The sequence below is a fragment of the Vidua chalybeata genome, chromosome 18, assembly GCF_026979565.1.
Source record: "Vidua chalybeata isolate OUT-0048 chromosome 18, bVidCha1 merged haplotype, whole genome shotgun sequence".
NCBI classification, from domain to species: Eukaryota; Metazoa; Chordata; class Aves; order Passeriformes; family Viduidae; genus Vidua; species Vidua chalybeata.
In genome coordinates, this window is record NC_071547.1 from 1,248,525 (window position 1) to 1,276,195 (window position 27,671).

General features: G+C 45.5%; 1 protein-coding gene across 2 annotated transcripts in view; it reads right to left on the minus strand.

Annotated features, from left to right (window-relative positions):
• Nucleotides 1-27,671, minus strand: part of TMEM132C (transmembrane protein 132C) — a 185,796-nt gene that overhangs the window by 119,296 nt on the left and 38,829 nt on the right. Inside the window, exons 1-2 of one of the 2 annotated variants that reach the window (XM_053959880.1) lie at nucleotides 10,883-10,961; nucleotides 9,594-10,482 (exon numbers count right to left, since the gene is read on the minus strand). In XM_053959880.1, the coding sequence (XP_053815855.1) occupies nucleotides 9,594-10,354 (761 nt within the window). In that variant the 5' untranslated portion in view covers nucleotides 10,355-10,482; nucleotides 10,883-10,961. Of the gene's footprint in view, nucleotides 1-9,593; nucleotides 10,483-10,882; nucleotides 10,962-27,671 lie in introns of those variants that run through there. The other variant, XM_053959881.1, reaches the window with a different exon arrangement.

Genomic DNA, 27,671 nt, shown 5'->3' on the forward strand with positions numbered 1-27,671 from the left:
TGGTATCCGTACAACCTGCAGAGAGCAGGCACAGCGAGTGACTCAGTGACTCCAGCAATTGCCATCACAGCACCTCACTTTTAAAAAGCCACAGGAAAGCCCTGACTAAGCAGCCATGCAACCCATAGGAAAAATTTCCTCAAAATAGGATCCACAGATGTCCAATATGCCAAATAAGGAACCCCTCGGGCTGGTCAGTAACAACGTTTTTGCCTCAGTGATCACCTGTAGGGCTGAACTTCTTTCCCAGCACTCCTGGGGTGAGTGAAAGACTGAGCATGACTTTATGGTCTGGGCTGTCAGACACTCTTTCATCTGCAAAACCAAGTTGTGATTCATGACCCACACCTGTTTATGTGTTCTGGTTAACAACTAATGGGGGGGTTGAGGAAGCTCTGCGTTTTGGTAAGTGCCACATCTTCCCCTCAACGAGCCTGTCTTGTACAAAGTGCTCGCTCTCGTGGCACTTTGGAAATGAAGGGTTACATCTCAGACACGGAGCTTGTATGAGAAAGAGATTCTTTTAAGCAGCCTGACAGCTGAAAATGCAGAGGGCTATGACTGAAGCGCTTCCCCCCATTTTTCTTCTCTCCCAAGCCCTCCTTTCTCTGGTCTTGCTGATCTGAGCAGCAATATGAAAACCTAACACGGTGTCGTTGGAGATGATGAGGCTGCCAGTGCAAATTAACCCCCTGGCAGCTCCGCTAATACAGACACTTTGTAACACACCAGGAACCAGGCAAACAAACAAAAAAAAAATAGCTGAATTTCCTTTTAACCCAGCCGCATCTCAACTATGAATTAATCAGCTCTTCTGTGTATTCAGAGTCTGCAGAAGTGCAGTTTGCTTTTCGAGAGAACACTACACACAACAGCACACCTGGGCAGGGTGGGATTTCCAGGAAACACACCCAAGGGGGTCCCAAAGGAAAAGGTAGGAAAACTTGGAGTCCAACATTCTATAGATTATAGGAAAGCTCAGCATTCTGTAGAAATTAACCCCTAAGTGCAGACCAGCACTTCCCAAGATCCCTGTGCCTTCTGTGGGAGTTTTAACTGTGAAGTGCCACAAGAACATATAAACAATGTGATTTCTTTGTGCCGGCGCTGTCGTGAGTGAGGAGCAGCATTCTGCCAGAACAGAAACTTCAATCAATCTGACACTTTCTGTCTTAAATAATAAGCCCCACAAGCACCGATGAAACAACAAACCCATCAGATTTTACAGCTCTGCTAGCACGGGTCCCTACTCTTGGATTACCTCCCCTTCATCCTTCCATCCCAAATCCTCCTCCCTGCAAGCTCTGAGCTGGGGGCTGCTGCTGTCCCTCCCAGCATGACTCCAGCAGGTCACTCCTGCTTCTGCAGCTTGAACAGACTCACCGAGGTTTTAACGCCTCGGTTTTTTCTCAGGGATGCTCATTTCCATTCAGACCCACAGGCTCACACACTTCCTTGCTTCCAGGGGCCCTGGAACCCAGCAGCTCGGCAGATGATCACCCTGAGGATTCCCAGGAGATCACAGCCTTGTTCCGGACAGCCACAAAACATTCTCCTGACTCAACCCAACTCCCAGCCGAGTGGCATTTCCCTCCTCACTGCTGGCTTGGGAGGACTGGGGTTTTACGCCCTGTGATCTTCTAACGAGCCTCCACTGTCACTAATTAGGCAGGGAACCAAGGATTTAATTAACGCTTGTAACTCGAGTCACACAAGCAGCTAACAGCCTAAACAGGAATTATTAAGCAGCGGTGCCTCACCCCATCTCCACGGAAAATTTTCAATCACACAAGCCTGAAGTGCAAAAGTCCAAATTCATTTTACATTTTGTGTGTGTGTGTATGTTTATATTTGTATTTATGTATAGTTATATACATTTATTTATGTACAGTTTTATATATTTATATATATATAGTTATATATATTAGTATATATGTATTTTTTTAATATTTAACCATTTATATATAGTTCCAGGTTCTTTACCCTTCCATGGAGATAGCCCGGGACCCAGCTCACAGAATATATTTATAAATATACATATATTCACTATATATATATATACACACACCATTTATATATGTGTTTATTTATATATAGTTATATGTATTTATATATAGGTATATATAGTGTATATGTATTTATACATAGGCATGTATCTATACATTTATACATAAATATTTGTATCTAGTTCAGGTTTGTTTACAGTGTTTTATAAATATGCATATACAGTATTTATATATTGGTATATATAGTGTATATGTATTTATACATAGGCATGTATCTATACATTTATACATAAATATTTGTATCTAGTTCAGGTTTGTTTACAGTTTTTTTATATATATGCATATACAGTATTTATATATCGGTAAATATAGTGTATATGTATTTATACATAGGTGTGTATCTGTACATTTATATATAAATATTTGTATCTAGTTCAGGTTTGTTTACAGTTTTTTATATATATGCATATACAGTATTTATATATCGGTATATGTAGTGTATATGTATTTATACATAGGCGTGTATCTATACATTTATATATAAACATTTGTATCTAGTTCAGGTTTGTTTACAGTCCTGTGGAGATTGCCCTGGAGCTGGCTCAGAGAACCCACAGACCCACACTTTGGGAATCCCTGCTTCCACAAGAGAAAGGACACTCTGCAGGTGCAGTTCAGTTAATTCCTGCACGGCCTGTGCACGCTACAAGTGCAGGGTGCTGTTTGCAGAAGGGAGGCTCTCAGCTGAGCTCTCCAGGGGTTTCAGCAGCACTGGGCTTCCCTGCTCAGCTCCTGATGCCAGCAGGGTCTGAAGCCTCCCCCTGGCTCCCTGGCTGCAAAACGATTTCCAAAGCATGGGACACATCAACAATGAATCCCTCGCTCATTCTCACTGCTAATGAGTACATTTCGTTGGAGAATCGTTCAAAAGGTTTCTCAGGCACCGCAGCTTTTCAGAGGCATTTAAAGAGAGCCAGGGGAGAGTGCCTGTTTTCTCTTTTCTAGGTAGCTTCAATTTCCAGTTAATTATTAGTTCTTTCTAAAACTTTATTAAACCAGACTCGTTGCTACCACAGTGAGCCCTTCCCTCCTGTCCCTTGCTCTGGTGAGAAGCACCTTTCTCAGATGTTTAAAGGGCATCCTCCTCCCCAGCTTAGCAGTTCTGAGAACAAGTCATTAGTTTGGAGGACCCAGCTGCCGCTGGTGTGACACCAATGTCCCTGAAAAGTGCCTGCTAAGGGCTAATGAAATTAAACTGGAGCGCATGCCACTCTCTCAAAATAGCATTAACACGTTCCCTTCTTTGAAGAAGTATTTTTCACATCACAAATGCTTTTTAAAGCTACGCTGGGAAATATTCCCCCTTTGGTGTGTCGCTTCTCTAGTAAATGGTAATTAGGAGTGCTCCAGCAGACTGCCCCCATTGCTTACTGGAGCAGAACATCCAAGCTGATGGCACCACTGCTATGAATTTACTTGGGAGAAATCTCAACAAAGCACTTGCAAGGTGCTGTTGTACCTCAGCACTTGCTAAAACCAAAATCCCCCAGTGTTCTCCTCTTTCAATAACCTGCTCCACTGCAGATGTGTAGCTGAATTGTTACTACATTCTACAGAAGGGAAAGTAAAACAAACAAAAAAATTCAGTAAGATTTAAAGTTCCACAAGGCTGAACGCCAGACAGTGACGTATATAAACCTTTATCAATGAAATATATAAAACCCCTTCATGTCATAATTCACACCTCTGGGCATTTTTGCAGAGCAACTCTGGACTAGCACCTGACTTTATGGGCTCTACCAATGCCATAAAATATCTCAATTTTCCAATTAAAATACACCCGGAATAATGAGACAACAAAACTAAGTCCAGGGGATCAAACTCCTCTCCCTTCAGATGTCACCTGAAATGCTTTCGTGCAGTGAAATGACTCTTCAATATTGAAGCAATGCAAAGCTGCATAGGACACGAAGAATGTTTTGCTGCAATTCTTGCCATTTGGAGATGGACATGTACACCCAGAAGAGCATCCCACCAAACTCTTCTGCCTCTCTTCATTTCACTCCAAGCTCTGCTGGTTTTAAATAAGAATCAGTGTTAAAAAAAAGCACCCTTCACCTCAGAGCCGAAAAACTGCATTCCATTTACCATGGAAAATAGATCCTGGGCATAATGCATCCCAAATTCTGGGTTAACACAAAACTTGGAGTGATTCCAGCTCCGGTTTAGGTTTGCATGCTTTGATACCTTCAACTCCAGTTCATTGTGATGTCATTTGTGTTTGCCATGATGCCACCACACTGCAGAGTGTCAAGAACTAATGAACTAACAATAAGTACAGATTTCAGGGCAGTAAATGTTATTTCGTCATATGGTAAAATGAAAATGTCTAAAATATCTAAAATATCTAAAAGCAAACAGTAACTGCTTGAAAATGTTCATATTTTTGGTTCTTTTCAGCACAGCTGAGGGCAGTGCCAAGCTCCTGGAAGAGATTTACTCCCTGGGGAGGCTCAAACAGGTCTCTCATGCAGAACAGGCAGAGTTAGTGTAGAAGATGCCCCTTTTTCGTGACCAATTCCTCCAAAATGTCTTTTTACCTTGAGATTCCCAAGCACTTACACAGATGTTATGACCATAACAACCTTTCCTACCTCTGGTGCTGCTCTTCACGTGCATCCTCCTCCAGGTCCTTCAGCTGTTGCCAGCACCACCCAACACAGCTCTGCTGTCAATACTCATTAGGCACTGAAATGTAAAAGCTGTCCCAGCTCGTGTGTTTAATAGCTTTCCTCACTGCATTTATCTTTATCCACTTTGTAGATTTATTATTACTCCTAATTATCCATCGTGTTGGGTTGATTTGTTTGCTGGACAAAGGCAGCACTGATTAAAACCTACATCCTTCCAGGTGCAGCGAGCTGCACTGCAAAATCTCTAATAAGAAGCCTGAAGGGAAGAAAAAATCACTCCAGTGTTACACTTCTTTTCTCTAATCAGGATGTAACAACTTCATCCCCTTTCTCTTTACTTATCCCGCTCAATAGCTCCTGTAAATCAGGTTATGTGCTGGTTCAGCACCTTGCAGAGTGAGTCAGAGCTGATCTGCTGCCCAGCAGAGTGACACAAAGCACTCAGCACTCCCACCCCTTCTGCTTGGCCCTGTGCTGTACCAGAGCTGTGCCAAGTCAAAGGTGCCACAACATGGCATGAGAAACAGCTGGCAGGATCCTTTTTTTTTGTGGTGAGTACCTGGAGAAGTATCTCGAGCTCCAGAGCAAACACAGCAGTGCACACAGGACAGCCTTTTCAGAGCTGCCTGCTGCCTCCAGCTCATCCCTCCCCAGTCTGCTCCTTACCTTCAAGTGCCCAGCAATCACATCCAGTTACATGTCCCCTTCTGGAAGTCAACCCCACGAGAACACCTTCTTTTCAGTTTGGTTATGATGCTTTCCCTTTTCTGCAGCCTGCTGGGTGTGAGGGCTCAGCAGAGCAGTCAAGAACAGGGTCCTGCCCTAAGGATTTTGCCTTCTAATGCTCACAGACAGCACACCCAAAATGATGCATTAGAGAAGAGTGTAACAGCACTTGGAGAGTGACAATCAGTCCTGGTAGCTCTGCCAAAGTCAGTGGTAACAATTTGTGGCAGCTCTGGGAAGGACACAAGACCTCAATGATCTTCATTTTAAAAATTGCTGGTTTTTTTTTTTTTTATTTTCTTTCCTGTACTGACACGTCTTTCCTTCCGTTCATACTTTACGAACTGCTAGAGGTAACAGTAATTTTCCTTACTGTACCATCAGCAGCAAGTGCAATTCACCTCTCTTTTGGGAGCCCAGAGATCCAGTGGTAGAAAAGCAGGACAATATTTTCCTCCCCTTTCTCTATTCCTTAAGCTCTTTTATCAAGATTTTCCCATTCATATTATTGTTGATAACATAAGGCAAACCTGAAACCCCTTCCATGAGAGGAAATCCAAGTCCTGCAGTAAAAGGGCTGAATGCTCCCAAGGGTGATGCTGACCAACTGTTTGCATTTTCTGTTTTGCAGGTAGAAAATGCCTGTAAAGACCTACCAGAGGTGACACAGCAGGACAGGAACAGGGCCTCCAACCTCTCAGGATGGTTTGGACTGTCCCCACAACAGTCCTGTGCTCATTGGGTGCAAGAAAGGAGGAGCTGTGTTCATCCACACAGCGCTCCTACGGCATTAATGCACTACCCTGCACAGCCCACCTCACTCCCTGCCACACCAGTCATCCTCCTGCACTTTACTGGTGCTCCTGGGCTGATAAATGCACAGATACAGTACCAGCATTCTGACTGAAGATAATTTAAGGGCATGGATAACTTCACACATACAGTACCAGGACTCTGAATGAAGACACGATTTAAGAATATGGATAAATGCACAGATACAGTACCAGCATTCTGCATTAAGACACAATTTAAGAACACTGATAAATTCATAGATACAGTACCAGGATTCTCAATTAAGACAATTTAAGGACATGGATAAATTCACACATACAGTACCGGCATTCTGAATGAAGACACAATTTAAGACCACACTTTCAATTGCTGTGATTTGTGGCTATGAGGTCATTTAGACCAGTCTGCTTCCCTTTTGCCAGAGAAGATTTGTAGCTATTATTTCCCACCCCCCAAGCAATGATCACATGCTGTTTGCTTCAGCGCTGCACGTTGCAATACCTCAATGAATAATATACAAGGAGCAGAAAATAAACAAGCCCACTGTGCCCGGGGATAATGTGCGGTGTGTTTTTCTTTAGGATGATTAAATGTGAGTGCATGTCATAGGATGTAGGGCTTGCTCTGCTGGGAACCCAAGAGGATGAGAGCACACAGCTCTCTCCAAGCAGGCAAATGGCCACAGAGAAGGTTAAAGGGGCCCCTGGGCAGGCCCAGCATATGCACTGCTGTTCCCTGGCTGCTCTGCTCTCTGGGCTCTTTTTGCAGACACAGACACTCCACGGGTTCCTGGCTCACACTCCATCCCTTCCACACCACAGAAGTTGCACTGAAGACATCGGATTCCCACCACAGAATGGGAAGCTCCACTTGGCTTTGCCAGCCTTTCACCAGCTCTCTGCTGATGCCTTAAATTGTAGCTCTCATATCTTCCAGACTCTGCACTGCATTAGTGTGTATTTCTGAACTCCATACAAAGTGCCAGCAGCTCTCCTCACAGCTCAGGCACACACAACAATCCTTTTCCAGCCCCAGAACCAAGGACACTGTGACAGCTTCAGCCCAAAAAGTGCAAACAGCAGGGGATGGAGGAGAGCAACCTGGGAGGGTGGGACTGCACAACCTGGAGCTGGGATTGGGCAATTAACCCCAATTAACAGAAATGGACCAAAACTTATAAAAGTGTGAAAACTCATGACATGCCATCCACCTTGGATGGAGCCACGGCTGGGCTCTTGCACTGCCCAAGGTGCATCCTTTGAAGGCCTTTTAGTAAATCCCTGCTTTATTCCTTTAACTCTGTCCAGCCTCTGTTCCAGGGAGCCTCTCCAGGCATCGGTGCCACTGGAAGAACCTCTACAACCAACAGAACAGAGTTCACAACTGGTGGGATGGTCCCACACAGCCTCTGCCAGCAGGGTCAGCTGTCCCTCCCCCTGCACTGGCAGGAAAGCAGTAAAAACCACCTCATTTCCTTTACATGGAGCTCCCCTCCTGTACACCTCAAGCAAAGCTCCCATTTCGTGCCCTGGCAGCTGCACAGATCCACGAGCCCACCGTGCCTGTGAGATTTCAAACCCGTGACTGCTTTGGAACACCTCACACTCATTTTCTTGCCTTGGCTGTGGAGAGAAGCACCCTGCACAGGGCTGATTTCCAGAGGCAGGCAGCCCTGTACCACACCTGAGGACAACGACCACCTGCCCATCCCCTCCGGAAGGAAGAAAGAGCCACTTTAAAAAAAAAAAAAACCAAAACCCTTAGTTTTTCAGTCTCTTGTGCTCCTACATCTGGTTCAAAGTAATGTTAAGCAAAAATGCAAATCATCTTTCCACCAAAAGGGTTTTTTCAGCAAGAGAACACAGCCTGAGCTCTGCATTTGTGCTGGCACAGAACCACCAACACACCAACCTGTGTCAGACTGTGCATTCCAGATAAATGTTCCCAAAACTGAAGCCAATCTTCTCTGTCTGTAACAGCAAGTCACGCAGGCAACTACCAACATCCCACATTCCCACCTCTGTCTCCTGCACCTCTCAGCCAGACTCATTTCTGAGCAAAGAAATGCAGCCCCAGATTTCAACAAGCTTGTTATTCTTCAACTCGCTTTTCAGGAAAATAAAGACAGTGACAAGGACCTTCAGAGAGTGATCCCCACTCCCATTCACCCAACAAACACCCAGCTCACTGCCTCTGGATTTCTTCTTTCACCACTGCTATGTTTGTTACGTGCAAAAGTATTCTGCTTCTACTACTTTGAGTAAAGGGATTTTCAATAGAAGGGAAGTAGCAACATCAGAAAATACTTCTAGCACAGAGGTTTCACTCAGTAAACAGGTGTCTGGGAGATTATCTCGCCAATTTAACCAAAGCTGCAAACACCACAACGGTTCTGGGATGACTAAAATCCCCCTTTTTTCAAATAAAAGCCTTTTATCTGCCAAGCGACACTTCCTGTTCTAAAGGCTATTCTCCTCGGTGGTTGTCAACTATGTATTAATCTAATTCATATAAGCCTTAGAAATAAATTCTTTCATGTGCAGAATCTTTTGGGAAACTGATTCCCTGAGGCTTTAGAGAGCAATTGTTGCTTATCACCGTGGAAATTTCCACTGAATTTAAAGCCTGGTAACAAGTTAAAAAAAGATACATCAAATTTTTCAGTGATTACCAAGTTTCCCAGTCTTTGTCATCCTCAAAGGATTTTCATCTGATCGGTAGGGAAACAGCTAAAAATGAAAATAAAAGGGAAGTGATCTGACCCAGTAAGGCAGTTCCTCTGTTCCCACTCCTGTCCAAAATAATGGCACTCACTTCTAACAGTCCCTTACAGGCAGCAGCAATATCAAACACCTTGGGCTTTATTTAAGGGACAAATGTGCTGCCAAAGACAAACACTGCTTAACTGCAAGTGGATAGTTAAACCCTCCCTACAGAGCTCTCCTAACAAAACCGCTCTGTGTGTGGGAGAGGCAAGCTCTGCCAGAACACTTACAGAAAAGCAGGTAATTGAAGTTTTTCTACATTCAAACTCCATGCCTGTGCAATAAAAACCTGATTTTAAAAGCGCCATAAAGCAGAGAAGCTTTGTGATGCCTTGCCCGTCTGTCACGGCACAGAAACGGCCCCGCTAAAGCAGCAGTTCTGTACCTCGCTGCACACCCTGGGCCTGTGACAAACGGCACGGCAGACACGCTACAAACCTCCCCGCCACGGGGGCTTTCAATCCTCCTCACAGCATGCAAAGAGGAAAATAAGGCATTTCAGTGACTAGGAGCAACCTTCAGTGGGGATCAGCTTCCAATCAGCTGAGATTCACATCCCATGTCCCCAACATCCTCGCGTGTCGCCGCGTCAGAAACACGCCCGGCCTTACCTGAGAACGAACTGATCCACCGTGGAATTGTTGGCAATTGTCACGTAAACATTCACGACCTCCCCTTGTTTGACGGGCTTGGAGGGCAGCCACACCACGACGTTGCTGTCCAGCCGCAGCTCCGTGAGCTGGGAGGCCTCCTGGCCCCGGTAGAGGCTGACAGAGCCAATCCTCTGCAGGTGGGACACGGCTTCGTCCGCGCCATCCTTGCCGGGCCGGATGGCGTTGCCCTTGCGGATATCCTCGGCCGTGCACTCGCCCTTCTCGTCGCCGGGCTGCACCGTGTAGTAGAGCTCCACGGGGCTCCCCTCCAGCTGCTCCGCCGGCTTCTTCCGGCCCGTGAGCACCGTGGGCGGGTTGAACCAGCTGGGCAGCAGCTCCAGCTGCGCCACGCAGAGCCCCAGGTCGCCGCCGAGGCGGCAGCTGCCGCGCACCTCGCGCGTCTCGCGGAAGGCGAACACGCGCAGGCAGGGCAGCCGCTCCGCCGGGCTGTACTCGTCCCAGTCCCTGCCCACGATGTAGAACAGCACCTGCACCCTGGGCTTGCTCAGGTAGATCTTGGTGCTCATGATGTAGGCCTGAAGCTTCCAGTTGTAAGTGAACTTGTTGGCGGATCCAAAAGAGCTGGAAGTCAGCATGAGGTCCTGGGGCACTGCTTGCTCCACGGAGAAGGGTCCGTAGCTGGCGTTTAACACAGGCGGCCTCTTGGCTTTGTATGGGAAGAATGACTCCACCCTGGACTGCAAACTGGAATTTCTCATCAAGTCCTGGTTGGCTTCTTTGAGGAAGAAAGATGTCTCGGTGTTGAAGAGCCGATAGCTCACAGGTAGGTACGTTGGTAATGAAGAAAACCGCTGATTATTGTCCAAGACCCCTCGACACTCTGTCACTGATAAAAGAAAAGGTGAGTTAGTCAAAGTCTGCTTATGGACTCAAAGGGGACACTTAGCTCAACTTCAGTGGAGCCACCTGGTAAGTTAGGGACAAACATTATTCCATTAAAAGAACATTTACAGGGTAGCTACGTGTTTAGATACAAATAATTCTTTTCTGCTAATGCATTTGCAGAAGAAAATAAAATGCAGCATGTCAGGAGAACCAATGACCAACAGCCCCAGGGCTGCTAGTCACCAGCCCTGCAGGACCAAAGGGAGCTTTTCTTCTAGGTGCAAAGAAACTGCTTTTCTAAGGACTCTCACACAACCACTTCACTCTCCCTGTCAGGTAACCTTGCTCTTGTATTACTGTTTCTGGCACTAAAGTCCATATCTCTGTGGTAAAATACTGACAATTTCCTAAGTTCTTTAAATGCAGATGGGCATCACAACCCAGAAGTATTTCAAGCACTAATATGTAAGATGCACAGAGAGAACCAGCACGTGCTGGCCAATTTCAAGCTTCAGCTGAACATCAGATCCCTTTTGACCTAAATGTTTTCCTGTTAAGATTAACAACACACTGCTGAAAGGCAAAATGTATTGACTAAATTAGGGTAGGTAACAGTGGAGAGGAGCTCAAATACATGTTGGTTATGTCATAGAGCTTACAACCCCTCTCCTTAACTCCTGCTGGAGGCCTTGGCCATAGGTACAGAAGGTAAACACATCTAGTGCTGGACTTCTTGAGCATTGAGAAAACAGAGCTTGCCCTCAGTTCCAGGGTTCTCAGGGAATCCCATCAGAATCAGGATTTAAGGCCCTGTGTAGGTTCAGCTCTTTAAAGAATAAAGGTAACCACAAGGACAACACAGAATGCAGAGATTTGTCTGGAACTCAGGAACACCTGAGGATCCCACAACACCCCACAGAGACACTTGTCTTACCACCTTCCTCACAGAGGGCTGCAGCCTGGGGATTTCTGCAAGTCACATTTGCTGCCCTGGCATGTCTGGCTGCTAACGTGCTAATTATGCAGTCAAATTTAATTAAATGTTTTCAAGTAATGAATAAACAATCGATACCTGTCATGACACCAAATGGCTGCTGACAGACAACCCCACTGCAGTCCTGTGGAGCGTGCAATGCCAGAGTGCAGGGAAGGGAAGAGCTTTGGGAAGCAGGTGTGAGGTAATTAAGAAAAGAAGGAGACAAATGTAGAGGACGGGGAAATCAGAACTCTCACAGGACAGCAGCCATAAATTTGAAATAAGGAATTAAGATGTGTTCACTCATGTTTAATTCATGCACCACCATGGAACTGTTCTCGTAACTGAGCAAAATGCCATGACTGGACAGAAATTTTAACAAAACGGTAAAAAAAGGAAAAGAAACAATGAATTACCAGCACAACACCCTCTCTGACAGGCAGAATCACATTTAAAACATAAAACATCCGTTTAGCCCACTGTTACAGCCCTGCAAGGCTCCAACCCGTGGCACACAGTTTAATTCTGCTGGAAAAGATTTTACAAATGCCACCTCCTGAGCTGATTGATTTCCCTTACCTGAGTCTGTCAGGCTTCCACCCCTAAGTGCTCTAACCCTTCTAAAAGGAATGCAAGGAAGATCCACTTTGGACCATGGACCTTTCAAGGGAAGAGGAAAACCTAGAGATTTCTCTGGAGTTTCCTCTCTGAGGCCCTTCACCCACCCTGGATGAGCCTGCTGGGATCTGCTCACCTCCCTGCAGCCACTGACATCCTGCGTGACAGATGCCAACGTTCTTTTCCATTCAAACAGCTGGCTTGCTAGACAAGAATCTCCTGGAGGCCAGTCTGGCTACTGGATTTGACTTGGTGACTAACAAGAATTTCTCTCTTCTGTGTCCTGCTCAGCCAGGAGCCCTGTGGGACCAGAGGGCAGGGCTGTGCTTGGGGAAGCACAGAAACATCTGGAGAAGGGAAGCGTGGATTGGTTTGAGCTCACAAGTTTTCTGAAGGGTTTCCATGACCAGGGGTTCTCCAGACACGGCCCCACTGCCCCTGAAGGAATCCCTGCCTTCGACAGAGCCCCACAAATCAGAAATAAACTCAGCAGGCTGCAGAGACAAGTCCTGTGATTTCAAAGGGTTGTGGGTCAGGATCTAAGCTTGAGACTTAGCAGCTGTTTTTGTGCAATTCCCAGGACTTTTGCTGCAGCACAATATCCTCAGACAGACAGTGGGCTCATTTTTGCAGGCACTTCATTTATCCTGGGTTAATCACATGCAGGAGGTATGCAGGACTTGGCCCAATATAAAGAAAAACAGTCATGCAACTTTTGCCTTAAGAAGCTGAACACAAACAGCAAAACCCATGTGGCCAGACTGACAGCAGAAAGGAAAAAAAGCTTCACTTTTTTTTTATTGCAGTCTAAAGATTTCCACCCACTTTCATACCATACATAATGGATTCCTATATTTCTATACGGAAGGCTGTACTTTAGACAATTTATTTAAGCACTTTAAGCCTTTTACTGATAAAACTGGTAGTTAAAATTGTCCATTTTATTTTTAGAATACCAACACCATGCATCAGCAACTGCAGGCCATCACTTAAGGGATTTGTTCTATTCTCTTCATCTCTACCCAATAACTTTCACATCCTGGTATAATTAATTACCAGCATTTCCAGAGAACACTTCTGTATGCTTGATCAGCTCAGTTTCAAAGTTCTTTAATTTATCAGAGAATCTATTTAAACAAGATGCCATGGGTTTTCCTGAGTTTCACACCACAAGTTATTATTTTAAATAACCATTAAGCGGTGTTTACTTTATCTACCTGAAAAAGTAATTTTTAAAAAGCAGCTCTGCCTGTCAGTGCTTTCAGGTGCTCTGGGAACAGATTTTTGCATTTTAAAATGCTTTACCCCTTTCCATCACCCAAGAGCAGTCACGGCTGCCCAAGGATGATGGCCTGCATGGAAGAGGTTAACAACCATCAAACAAAGCCAGTATTAGCCAAGAACAAAAGCAAAGGCTTACAAGTAATTATTTCTTCTTTGTAACAGCCTGGTGACTTTTTAATCCTTCTTCTGGCATCATATGCCTCTGCAGCACTTCATCTGAACTCAAGCAGGCATCTGCTAAGCACATCACTGGCTCCAGTGTGACAGAGCAGCTCAAATTCCTGCAACCCAGTGAGCTCACTGGATGGGAAACAGGGGCTTCTGATCTGTTTTATTCTTATTATTTCTTGGATTCCAGCATAAGAGGAATTTTCTTTTGGGGTATTTCACATGGAGCTGGAGCCCTGGGTGCTGGATTCCCTGGAACAGTCAAAAAAGCTTAATATCTTGGAGTTGCTCCTTCATGAGGTTGGTTTGAAGTGACTTTTTTGGGCAGGGAATTAAGGGTTTAGCTCGTGGGTGGGAGATTACTGGCCAATGGCCACGGATCTTCAGTGTTTGATGTTGGATGAGCCACTGAGCCTTCAAGGCAACCATCTGCCTGTCCCCTCAGCCAGAAGGTTCTGGGCCAGGGAAGCCAGTGAGGAGCAGAAGACATCTGCCCACGCAGAGGAGCCTTCCCTGCACCTCGTCTGGGCCTCAGAGACACATTGATAACTGCCCCTTGCAGGAGACAAGCCAGAGGAAAAGAGCTGAAGAGATTCCTGTGCCTGTGTGTTCCCCTGGAACCCCAGAACAGCAGCACAGCTGGAGTGCCCACCAAGAATTCCATAACTTGTAAGGCAGGATCTTCTCCCTCCTTTTTCCAACAGCTTTACCACTACCTTTCCTCCATTCCTGAACCCAGCTATCACTGAATGCTGCACCATATTGATTTTAATTTTTGTTCCACTTCCATGCCACAGAGTTTTAAGAAACAAACCCTAATATTATTCACAGCACCAGCACCACCTAAAATCCTGCAAATGCTGTAATAGTCATCCCTGTTCCTTCCATGGACACCCATTCCCACCTGCCCCTGCACCCAGATGAGCACCTGACACAAACCATGCCCTCACAAAATCCTCATCCTTAAGTTCTCTTCTGACTCCATCTTCCCCTACAAACCTGCCCTGCTGCTGCAGAGCAAATCACATATTCCAGCTCAGGAACTGCAGAACACAATGAAACTAGGGAAGATTCACTTCAATCAGCACAAATGTTTCCTTCACCTCAAAATGTCAACAGCTCTGTTTGCTGGTTCATTTTCCCTTAATTTTCTGTGCCAGCAGCACATTCAGTCACACTTAGTGACTTCACAGTGTATGAAATCTTTGTAGCAATGTTTTGCTCAGAACTAGAGCTCAGCAAATACATTCACTTAGACCTCAGGATGACCTTAGCTGTACTCTCATCCCCTCCAAGTTCCCATTTCTTACCTTCTAGAAATAGGAAAATTTGCTGATGGAAAGGCTGAGTGGAATCTTAAACCAAACAAGCTCAGACTCAGGATATGGAGCAGATTTTGAACTGTGAGGTTGATGAAATATAGCAACAAAGGGAGCAACAGCTCGTCCATGTCTTCACATCCAGACTGGATTCCCCCCTGACAGGCACGTTTTTCTCTGCACAAGTTACAGGGGTAACTGCAGACTCACACTCCCTTCTGGCTTAAAAGCTGAATTCTGTGAGCATTCCAAAACATCAGCTGGGTAGGTGCAGAAGCCACAGTTCCTCACGTGTGCCCATCAGAGCTGCCTCCCCATCCTCTGAGGGGTCACAGGGACTCCTGGACTAATTGCACACAGGCAATGTCAAGTGTCAAACGCTTATGATGACCAATTTGTGAAGCTAAAAATAAAATCTGCAAACAAATCTGGCAAAGAAATCCACAGAGCAAACATTTGAGGGAGATTGCAGCCCATTATCAAATATTCTGCGAGCACCTGGAGAGGGCAATTTCATCAAACAAAATTAATGCTAACAAAATCATTTTAGCTGTTCTTTTTTGAATCCAGAGTTCCCTAAACTGAAGTTGAAGTCCAAGGATAGGTTTGTACCTGCAGGACTTTGCAGATGAAGCTGAAATGGGATACTCCTATTCACATACATGGGAGTACAGAGTCTGGTAACCAACCAGACATATTTTAAACCCAGATACGGACACAGTCTTATTTAGCCTAGAGCAGAGCTCAATTAAACCCCATTGCAAAGATTGTTGGGAGACAGACATTATAATCAGTTATTGTGAACAAATTTCCTATTTTATTTCAGTGGGAGAGATTAACTTCATTCATTCAGTATATTGTTACATGAAAAACTGGATAATATTCTATTAAATAGACTTCTCTCCCATTTTGAGAGTATATCCTTAATGAATTTATCCTTTGTACATTACCACAGATCAAACCTTCACTGAAGTTCTGCAGACAATCCTGGATTTAGTACAGAAGTGAACACTTGCCCCATTCTTCTCCAGCAGAGGCAGAACAGTGGCATTGCAGAGCTGCCAGAACACGACAAGCACCTAAAGCAAGGACTGAACAAAGGTACACCAGCAACCTCTGCACTCCTTGAAAACACAAAAGCAACGGGATGGTCACCAAAACGAAATGATGGCAACTCCAAGTGGATAAAACAACCCTTCAAACAGAGCATGGTTAGATGCTAGAGCTCATTGCCAGGGAACTCTCCCAGAATTAAAAGGGTGGTCAGAATGCTGGCACTGCCGTGCAGCCCATCCAGAGCAGTGTCATTAACCACATGTAAAACTCCTTGTTTTAGTTGCATCGATTAGAACCCAGGATTAGACCTCTGCATTCTAAAGCCTTATCCAACATCTGTCAGGTTGTTCCATTTTCCTCAGGATTACCAACACAACAGACACGTGTATAAACCACAAATAGCTGCTTGTGAGGCACACAGCCTTTTCACCAACAGGAAAGAGAAGCTTTAAAGTCTATTTTGGAAACACAGAACTCTCAGAAAACTGCACATCAGAAATGCATTTCCAATATTTTAATAACAGCCTCCAATGTTTTTTGCAGTTCTGTACACGCCACCCTTTGGCTGCAAAATACCAAGATATTCTTTTATAACAGGTCTGTCTTCTCTCTGACCCTCTGCTCACAGAGCTGCAGTAGTCAAAGACTGCCTGACATTCAGGGCTGAAATCTATAAATGGTTTTCTCAGACTGGCTGATGACCTTAAGAGTCTGTAAAACAACAGTGTACATGCAAAGGTCAGTGAAGATTTCCGGAATCACTCCCCCTTCCCAGGGCTGCCATTCCCAATTGTCTCCACTGCTGAGGCCATCTGACCTATTTAAGCCAGTTTGCTGCGTGCAATCCAAGATAAATACCTGGAACTCCAATTCCCACTAATGAAAGCTCCTGTTAAGAGAAAAGGGTTGGAAAACTTCTATACAGACACTATTCAGGTTTTGTGCTGGCCAGAGGCTGCAAATGTCAAGTGTCCTGTGAGCAGCACACCGTGGGCAAAATGTCACAGGCTGGCCTTTCCCCGCAGCCCTGCCGGCCTCATTGTGGCAGACTCCACGGTTCTGCACCATCCATTGTGGCAGCACTGCAAGCACAAAGCACAGAGCACTTCAGCCAATCCCATCTGATAGCTGGAGAGAAGAGGAGGATTCAGGGCACTGGAGTTTATTGCCAGCTCCATCAGAAACACATGGTAGCCACAGGAAACCTCTGCAAGCCAGGCTCTGTGGCGGTGACATGAGAGAAGCTATCATTCAGTTTGATTGACTTGCGAGTCAAAACCACGTTGAGTTCATCACACAAAAGGCCAAGTAAAACACTGTCTCTGTCTGGGTTTTTTTTTTCTGGTCTTTAAAGCAGGCAAAAACAACCCAGTGGCAGTGAGAGAGTGGGGGAAAGCAGACAGTGTGGTCGGTGTTTTCTACCTCCAGCAGTACCTTTTCAGAGACCTGGACTGCTCATCTTCCACAGAAGACACGCAGCTGAAGAAGCCTAATTTTCATGGCAGTTCAATTCTGTGAAAGACACTTCTCTGCAGGGCATGTATCAAATTTAGCCTTACAGGATGGCTCACCAAAGCCTCCACAACATTTTAAAGTTTGGCCAGAATGCCATAATGATTGAAATACACGAATATCACAGTTAGTTGGGTTTGTTTTTCTTTCAAAGTTCTCAAGTGTCATAAAAATGGGAATATGCAAGATGTAAGTTACAAACTTGAACAAGTTCTGGCCTTGGCAATGAATCAATTACTTGTCCTGTGTCTCCTTCTCCAGTTTTTAATAGCTCTGTGCTTTCCACTGCTGTTAAAGTCTCTGTCAGATGCTGATAGGCACTCACTCCTCTGTTTAGACACTGAATTGCTTTGCACAGCTCCTTGTTTAAAGAGAGATTAGGGTCCTAGAGCCTCAATGGGGCAATTTGCTCAGCACTCTTGCCTGCTATGAAAACCAACAAGAACCAAGAGTACCAAAGAGCTCAGACCTGCATAGGATGAAGCTTTCAGCTACAAAAGCATAGAAGGAGCACAAGGGGACTCAATAAATGAATTACAATGTTCTTCCCCTTACCATCCAGAAAGAAAAAGAGTATTTTTTTTTCTTGTAAATAGGTACTAATGAAAAATAAAGCCAGCCAGCAACATGAACAACAGGACTTTATCTCACAACAGGACTTCATCTCACATTGCCCCACACTGAGACCCAGCCTCCACTGGAATCTGCATTACACAGGTACAGGGGATATTACTCAAAGAGCCAGGTGTAACCTGGCAGTGAGTAATTCCAAGGCTGAAAAAGAAAAAGGGGTTTCTTACAATCAGACCCGAGCCAGGCTTTCCCTGGGGTCTGTAAAGCACTTTTAGCACACATCTTGATAAGTTCCTAACTGGCAACACACTTCTCAGGGCTGGTATTGCCAGGGTCCTGGCTCTGCTGGGAATAAACCCCCTCAGACCTCTCATCCCACCTCAATATCCAACAGCTGCAGTCATTTTTCCCACTATGCAGGCAGGGAACTCGGGCAGTGACACTGAGCCTTCCAGGAGGTTCTCCCAAAGCTAAGCACAGACACCAGACAGGAGCAGGGACAGTGGCACGGCGTGGGCAGCAGGTGAAAGCACCAAGGCACGAAGGTAAGGGGATGTGAGAGCCTCACTGCTGGAGGGAACTTGGCACGGCAAGGCAGCAAATGCTGCCAAGATTAGACTCTAGTCTGTCAGCTTTTCCGAGTGGGAACCAAGAGCCTCAACCTCCTCTGCCTGGCGTCTCCTGGAATCTGCAAATTCGGTGTAAAACATCAAAATCATGGGGAATGAAAGGCCCTGGAAGTACTGACTTGGATCAGCATTAACTGTTGCAGAATTCCACTCTCAAGGAAGTTTCACCACTGGTATAAATCAATAAAGTTTCATAAAAGACAGGAAAATCACCATGTGCTATGCCAGTAATGACCCAAAAATATTTTTAATTGCTTCTTGAAAAAAAAAAGTTTATTATTTATATGAAAATTCATTTAAGAATAAAGCAGCCAATTATCCTTCCTTACTTTCTCCTCCTCTCCTTCATGGAAGAATTTGGAACACTAACAGATACAATGCATGCACATTCTTAATACTTGCATGTTGCTTGTATGCAAACTGTGATTTAAACCATGCCAGAATATCCCAATATCCTGGCTACAACCCTGCTAATCATCTCCATTTCAAAACTGCAATGAGGATTTATGAGAAGATTAATTGAGAAACGAGGCTGAGGGGGTGGGGGACAGCCCTGCCTGCTGGGGAAATGAACTCGGCGTCACCTTTAACCTCCAAGTAATTCTTTGTCACAGAGCACAAAGCAACTCATCATTCCAGAAGAGCAGCAGGACAGAAACCAAGCGGAAATTTATCTGGTTAAACACCTTCTTTCCCAGGGATTAATCAAAAGGGGTGGCTGGAGCACTGGTGTCTTTGTGCTCCCAGCACCTCCAAGGGTTGTTTTTAAGGTGCCCTGGCTGCTGCTAAGAGAGCAAAGGCCACTGTGGGTCTCGGGGTGAGCAGCGACTCCCCAGCCCCCAAATTCTGGCTCTCAAGGATCCTGTCCTGACTCAAAAGCTTTGTGGGAGCAGCCCAGCTCTCCCTAGCAGCCACAGGGTGCTGTTTGGTGAGCCCTGGTACTGAGGGGCAGAAGCAGGAGGGAAGGGGCTCCTCAAGCCCCAGCCCCCAACTTCAGCCCTTCTGGCATCTCTTCTTCCCAGTTTAGCCACACCAGAAACGACAGGGAGAACAAAGTGGTTGTGGTGTTGGCAGTGAGAAGGGGAAAGGCAAAACTACAAAAGGACAAATGAGATCCAGAAGAGGGAATCTTCCAGAGGAACACAAGCAGACCTGACAGAATGCTAAATCACAGTGAGAAAAATACAGCAGAAGAATGATGAACACGTGGTTTTAATTCTGTTTTTAAGGCAGAGAAGATGGCTGAGAAGTCGCTCTCTAAAATCTTTTATTTGCTCTAATGCCTTGCTAAAACCTGCCCAGGAAGGGCCAAACCAAAACACTCCATCAGTGCCATCCCTGAGGAAAGTGTCTGGGAGAACACTTCTGGCAATTCCAGATCTGGAATTAGGATGAGGAAGCCAATGAGACCAAGTTCTGCTTTCCAAGATGAAGATCATATAAAAGGAGTACATTCAGAAGCCAGAGATAAAGATGCCTAAGATGAGGACAAGAGCTGGATCCAGTTTATGTTCAAAGCAGAGCAACAGTCTGCTGCAGCTTTGGGGAGGGCATTAATGCCAGAGGCAAAGCTGGCCTGTGCAGCTCTGAAGGCACAACAGAGTAATTCTGTGTTTTCTGGAGCGGGTGGAAAGCAGAATCCTACCTTCCTGTTGCTTCTCAAGTGTCCTTAAAGTCATTGGCAAAGACAAATGACAATGATGGATGCCAGTTTGTTATGCTGAGCAGCACAAAACTGCACAGAGCAAATGACTTGCACCATCTTTTTAAGAGGTTGAATGTGTCGTGCTCCTAAAGTGCTGCTGTGCTCAAGAATCACTGAGAGCTCCCAGCAAATCAATGCAATAGAGCCCTGCTATACATTTTGTAAGCACTATTTTTATCCTTTCCCAATATAACTTCCAAACCTTCCTCCTCCCCCATGTCCCTGCCACAAATCCCTAATTCACACAGCTAAAAACACACAGTGCCTCCTGCAATTTCTCCAACATGTGCAGTCCTTAACAACAAATTTAATTTCTTCCTTTCTTTGAAGCTCATCTTCATTCAGCCTGGCTCCAAAGGGAAATTAATGAGGGCTCACTGAATATGTTTACATAAGATCCCCTCCAAATTTATGTTATTAAGCATTAGGAGTGTTTTTATCTGCCCTCTAAGGGACAGAGGGGCTGATGTGTCTGGCCAGAGATGTCTCAATGCAATGTCTGCTGTCCACACTCCCACCCTGCTGGCTTTGCTGCCAGCAGCAGCTCTGGTGGCAGAGCCTGGAGCAGGGGATGGGGTGACAGCTGAATAAAAGCTGGTTTCACCAGGAGTCCTGGGCTCCACTGGCAGCGAGGTGCTGGCACAGCAAGGACACTCAGGGCTGAGGAGGCTGTAGGGCCTGGCTGTCCCCATTGTCACCTGGCTGTGACTCCGTGCCCAGGGCCAGGCAGGAGCTGTGACACCGCTCTGGTGACACAAACACCCTGCCCACTGTGATCCACACTGAGCCAAGCTGGAGCCCAGCTGCTCATCCCCTTTCTTAGGAGAGCCTCTCTGCTGCAGGAATTCCATCACTAACGTGAATCTCAGTTCCTGGTGGACTCCACAACCACATCTTGGTCTGTGATATTCAGTAGAGGCTTTGGAGTTAGGAAAAAAATCTTTCTGCTCGTTCTTATTCATGTAAAAGAAATAATACAGTTCTTTGTGTAACCCCAGTAGTGTGCACCATCACAAGGCAACGTGCTGCATGCACAAGCACAGATAAAACATGTATTTGTGCATACACTCACGAGCACAGCTCATTTCTGCAGGATAAACTGCTGTAAATCCAACTCCTGAACTGACTCTCAGCCTGACTGGCCACATCTGAGCGAGGCACAAGCCGGGCACCCTCTCCCTGCTGTAACTGTGCTGCTGGCAGACATCTGGCTGCACTAAAGCTGTGTCTAGCATGGCTATTGCATCTGGACAATAGGATTTCTGCAATGATTAAAGATGCCTGTGGCTTCTGGGCAGGCAGGAACAAAGGAAACCCTTCTGCTGGAAGAGGGGTTCGATAGAATTCAGGGCTCTCTCCACTCCTGCAGTTTAGTCTCCTTCATTAGCTAACAAAGCAATGACTCCACTTCATGACAAGAAAAGGAAACTGGCCATCCTGACCAGCTTCCAAGCCTCTCCTGCAGCTCCTTTTGGCTCCTTGTCTCCCCAGGTAACCCCTGCCAGCTAAGGCAGAGTGGTACAAGAGCCATTACATCACCCACATTCTTCACCAAAACTTTCATAGGGATCATTTTTCCTTCAATAAAGAAATATAAAGCCAATGCCACCCTGAATTCCCAAAGTACTGTATTAGCACTCTTGTCAGCTGCAGGGCTTTTGGACTGCTATACATGTATTTTTTCCCCTTTGCAAGTCTATTTAAACCTGTCTGCAGTTCAGTTTGCTAAAGCTGTTTAGCCAAGTATGAAGTCCATTCACGGCCAGCTGTAATGAACATCACAGGCTGTAACCCAAGCAGGCAGTGGTGCCTGTTTGCTGGAGACTCTCACTCAAAAAAACCAAAGAGAACAAGAGTAGTTTTAGAGATGCTGTAAATGCTGAGCTGCTTGCTCTGAAAACTAATGCAGAGTCTTGTTCTCTGTGCAGACAAGGCCTCCAAGCAAGGGGGGTGTGGGAGGGAAGCCTTGCTTGCACCAGGCTCCTCTGAGCTAACAACTCACACGGGAGGTTTTACTTTGAAGGCAATACCATGCATTGATTTAGAAGGCAGATATTAATATCTTCTACCCTTGCTGGATACAGAGCAGACTATGGAAAGCCCCTGCCCTCTGGGCTGCGTGGTAAAGAGCAGAACACGTCTCTTCTTGGTATAAATTTAAAGGGAAGGACCTACAATATGGAGAAATCTTCAAAGGCCAGTCAGGTTTCCAGTCCAACAGTCCTGCCAAGTGTTCCTTTAATCCTTTATTTACCAGTAAATCTGCCTCTCTGTTCAGCAGGCTTTTACTGGGATTGGGTTTCAGCCTGCAACCCAAAAGCTGTAAGCATATGCTCTGTAGCCCTAATGAGAAACTCAATCTATTAATGAGCAGACCTTCTCCACAGGACCAGGTCTTGGCAACATGAGTCAGTTCCTGAACTTTCACCTCCTGCTTGGCAGCACACCAGACTAACTCCACATCTCTCAGCTGGCTTACATTATCAGCTCATTATTAACATACATCAGGGCCAGATCTCTTTTACATGCACCCAGCAAACAGGAAACTACACAAGGGGAGGGCTCCTCATTTTTGTCTGACTCTGGAGCTCATAAAAATGACTAATTAGAACCAGCTCCAGCAGAGACACTCTGCAGATCACACATTCCCTCTGAACCCGAGCTCTGACTCGGGATAAACACCCTGGGATGCCACGGCAGCCCACGGCTGGCTGCAGTGCTCAGCCCCAGAACCTCGCAGCCCTTACCCCGTGTGAGGCAGGGGTGTGCTGCTCTCCTCAGTTTGGAGTCAAGAGACCTCATTCAGACAGAACAAACAACGTGTCCAACACCACAGTGTGGCAGGCACATTCTTCTCTCTCTCAGGATTTTTTCATAGAGGAGCACAGAGAGAAGAAAGAGAAAACAATTTCTGTTTCTGCTCCTTGTTTTTCCCATGTGGAATGTCTTTGGAGAATTGTTTCCCTGGGGTCATTGCTTGGTTGGATTCTGGTGAGGATTGTTTGAGCCTGGTGGCCAATCCAACCCAATCCAATCCAACCCAATCCAATCCAATCCAACCCAACCCAATCCAATCCAACCCAATCCAACCCAACCCAATCCAACCCAATCCAATCCAACCCAACCCAACCCACCTGTGGCTGGGCTCTCAGAGAGGCTCACAAGTTGTGAGTTAGATTTGGTAGTTAGAAAAGTAGGTTTGTAGTTTTAAAATCTCCTGTAAATAGTATATTAATGTATGATAGCATAGTTCTAATAAAGAAATCATTCAGCCTTCTGAGCTGGAGTCCCACATCAGCATTTCTGCCCCGGGTTCCCCTGCAGCTACAACATGACACCAAGGCACAGAAAGCTGAGCTCCTGCCCTCAGCAGGGAGAGCTGTGGGAGCCCTGTGCAGCCCGGTTCAGAGGACACTGGTGTGTACTTTAGATCTGCACGCATGCCTGCGCTCAGAGCACTGCTTTGAAGTGGGCTGCGAGCCCCCAGCAGTGTACACAGCACTTTGGGAAAGCTTCCCAGGCCATCTCTCATGGCCAGAGCCCTCGTGGAGCACGGGAGAGGGTTGTCTGGCACAGGGAGCACTGTCCTCAATGACACACGACCATTTGTCATGTGCTGTGTCACTTTATTTTCTTCCTTACACGACCAGTATTTACTTTTGCCCTCCAGTGCCCTCTCCTCAGCTGTCATGCTTCAGCTCAGAAAACTTAGCAAACAAAAAAAAAAACCCAACAATCTCTCCTCCAGATGCCTGGTTCAGATCCAGTCCAGCCAGGCAGCAACTGCAAGTTGCAGCAGCCTGGTAATTGCTCCCATCTCATCTGAGCACAGATGCCAGCACAGTCAGTGCCCACATCAGAAAATGCAGATGGAGACACACACTCAAGGAGCAAGAAAGGTCAGCAGAGTCTGCTCTGCTCAGACAGGTGGCTGTTAGTGACGTGCCCACACTGAAGCTGTCACACAGCTCTCTGTGCCTGCCCTCACCCCAGCTTCAGGTACACACATCCTCTTGGTGCAGAAAATTCACACCCACTCTGAAACACCCTTTCAAGCAAACCAGACTTAACACGAATCAGTACAAAATCTGGCAAAATCTCAGAGCCTACACAAGCTCCTAATTTTCTTTGGCTGCTCAAAAGGTAGCCATTTATAGTCCTTTTTCTAAAAAAAATTAGCTGTGGTTAGAATTACTTTTCAGAGCTGATCTCATTTCATAACTCGCCTCCTATTCAGATGGAATTTATGCACAGATGCTCGGAGCCAAGAATCTGTTCTCATTTAATCCACAGCAGAACAGGTAAAGAGGAAATCTATTCCAGCCAGGTTGGTGCCCTGCTGCTCCAGCCTCCCCTCACACAGCAGCAGGCACGGGGAACTCACAGCTGCCAAAAGTCCTGCTGCTCCAGGGGGCTTCTGTCAGCTCTGCTCCTCTCAGAGCTCTCATGCTGATAACTAGAGGGGAACCAAAGACAAGATATTCTTACAGGACCAAGATCTTTCAAATGCAAAAGAGCTGGAAATAGATTTTAAACCATTTTAAAAGCATTGTTTTTCCCAAAACTGCAGGTCAGAAACCTGCAGAGATCAAGAGCTACGGGATCCTTTGTGGAAGCAGTGGTGATAAGAAAAAACAGAGTATTTTGGATCAACTGGTCAAGAATAAACCATACAACTCCTCACTGTAGTTATGCCAAGATGATAAAACTCTGAGTTCAGATGAAGGCTTGTTACCCAAAATATGGTAATCCCACAAAAGAGGCACCAAAGCTGTCATTTCCCTAGGGATGCTGGGTTACCTTAGGCCACTCATTTCTACATAGGCAGAAGCTAAAGTAAAATAACTAAAAGTTCTTTTGCAGACAGAAATGCCTGGGGCTTTAACTAGTGCTCAAAAATGCCTTGGGGTCTTTGAAAGGGTGATTATATAATGGAGAGGGATACTATTCAAATTACAAAACCAAAATATATTAAGGTATATCAACATATTAGTGGCTGATTCAAGCAAAGGGAAAAAGTATATTTAAATGTATTTTCATTATTTGTTCACAAAGCTCCACATAAGAGATGCCAGCAACAGTACAGGTGCTGGAAGAGGAGACCAAAATTTGTTAGATATTTGATACCAGTCTAATTGCAAAGAGGTGACAAATTTAATTCTCAGTCATATTTACAGAAGGCAAAGAAAGTCCAACTCATCTTAAAAATAAGGGCATGACAACAACTCAGTCACAGCAATGGACTTGCTCCTGCTGGCTTTCTTGGGACTGACTGAAAATCTGGGCAGGATAAATTAAATTTTCCAATATATAAAGCTACATGTTCTCATCAGAGAAAATAATCTGGATTCCAGCAGCAATTCAAATGCTTTCCTCAAGTATGCAGAGGTAACTCCTGCCCCCTTGGCAGGCCCCTACAGCTGAGAATTGAACCAGCCTCTTAAACTGAACTACCTGCACAGGCAACCTGATTTGTGATGCTCAGGTCCCTCAGGTCTCAGCAAAATTAGCCCCATCAAGAAACAAAGCACAGTCTGGTGCCCACATATGGATTTAGCAATTTCCCTTTATGTCAGCCAATTAGAAAACACTGGCTCTTTTCCTTTCCCAAATGCTTTCAAATTAATGAGGAAAAAAAAAAAAAAATCAAAACACGTAGCGAAGGCTGAACAAAGATTGGTACTTGATAGAATTTGCATGTAAATCCTCCAAGATTCAATTTTAAGTAGAAGCAAACAAGCAAAATATTTACTGCTCAGCATTTCACAACCACACCAACCTTATCTTGCGTTTAAAGGCTTTGGAGGCACTTCCAGGACTGCTGGTGGTGTTTTCAGTCTGAAGGCTGTGAGCAGTGCTGCCTGCTGAATGCAGCACCAGGCACAATTACTGAAATTATCTGCCCCAAGAGCAGTGCCCGGCAGGCCAGGGGGGGCTGAGTCCCAGCTGTGCTGCTCTCCCCCCAGCCCATCTCACCTTGCCCTCACTCCACAAACCCACTGTGACTGCTCCACTCTGCTCCTGGCTCCTCCAGCACTAATGGCAATCGCCAGAGCTCCAGCAGAGTTCTGTTTTCTGGGAGTTCCTCCCAGCCTCACCATGCCCCAGAGCTGATCCATCCTCCCTGGCCATCCCATCCCTCTGGAGCACAGGAAAACCCTGGCTCCTGGCAGTGTCCCTGCTCAGGAACAGACCCACCAAACACCTACTGGCAAATATCTCTGCTGGAGATGTCTGAATTTGGTGTGGGCTAGAAATATTTCCTAGGAGTTTTGGCTTCATTTCCTTTCAGAGAAACACCTCTCCCCCTTTTCCTTCAAGCTTATATACTTTAATTACCCTATCTCCTTAAGCAGCAAAAAGCAATAACTTCACCAGATCCAGGAAATATTAGTGGCATTATTAATGTAAATAAAGGATTTTTCATAGCATTTTTACAGTTATTACAACAAGAGCATAAATAAACCTCGCTGATGGAATATTAGTATTTCATGTTGGTGGGAATCAGTTGTATGATACAGTCAAGTAGGGAACTTCTTGGGCAGATTTAATTCCCATAACCACCAAATAACCACATGAACAACTCTGTCCTGTTAAATCTCCTTCTGTTTTGCATTTTCCATTCATTTCCTTCCAGCCTCAACACTGTCCCCAGCTCAAAAAGCTTCAGCTGAACCATAACGAGCCTCACAATAAAGCACCTCAAAACTAAAGAAGACAAATGTCCTTTTGGTTTTTAAAGCTGCATTTCTCATTAGAAATGCTGCCAATTGAAACAAATCTTGAAAGGTGAGCAGGGGCTAATGGGCAGAGAAGTAAGATAGAAGTTGGCACACCTAGATTTGATTCCTAGTCTCTAGATTATTCACTAAAATACTAAATACTGGCTGCTTTCAATCTCATTTAAGAACTAACTACTTGCACTCAGGATCACATTCCTCATACAAAGCAGGATGAAACTCTTAATGGATGACATGGAGCAAATAAGAATTTTCTGCTATCATGAGATAATCACCTTGCTCATCCCAGCTCCAGTCCCACTTCCAGCATGCTGCAGGGAAGGGATCTGAGACCATTCCTTCAGTCCCTCAGAACAGCCCTCCCCGCTGAAAAACAGGCATTCTCTGCAGGAAATCATGGGATCTGAACATTTCACCCAGTTCACCTTTCCTTCTAAACCCCTTCAAATGCCACATTTTACATAGAAATCCTCATTCCCATCTCCCAGAATTCCCTTGCACCTACTATGAAAGCATCCTGAAACACTTGGGGGAGCAAAGCAAAACAGTTGATAAAAATCCTGATTAAACCAGCATGTTCCCATGGTAGGTTTGGATTTCTCCAGGTTTT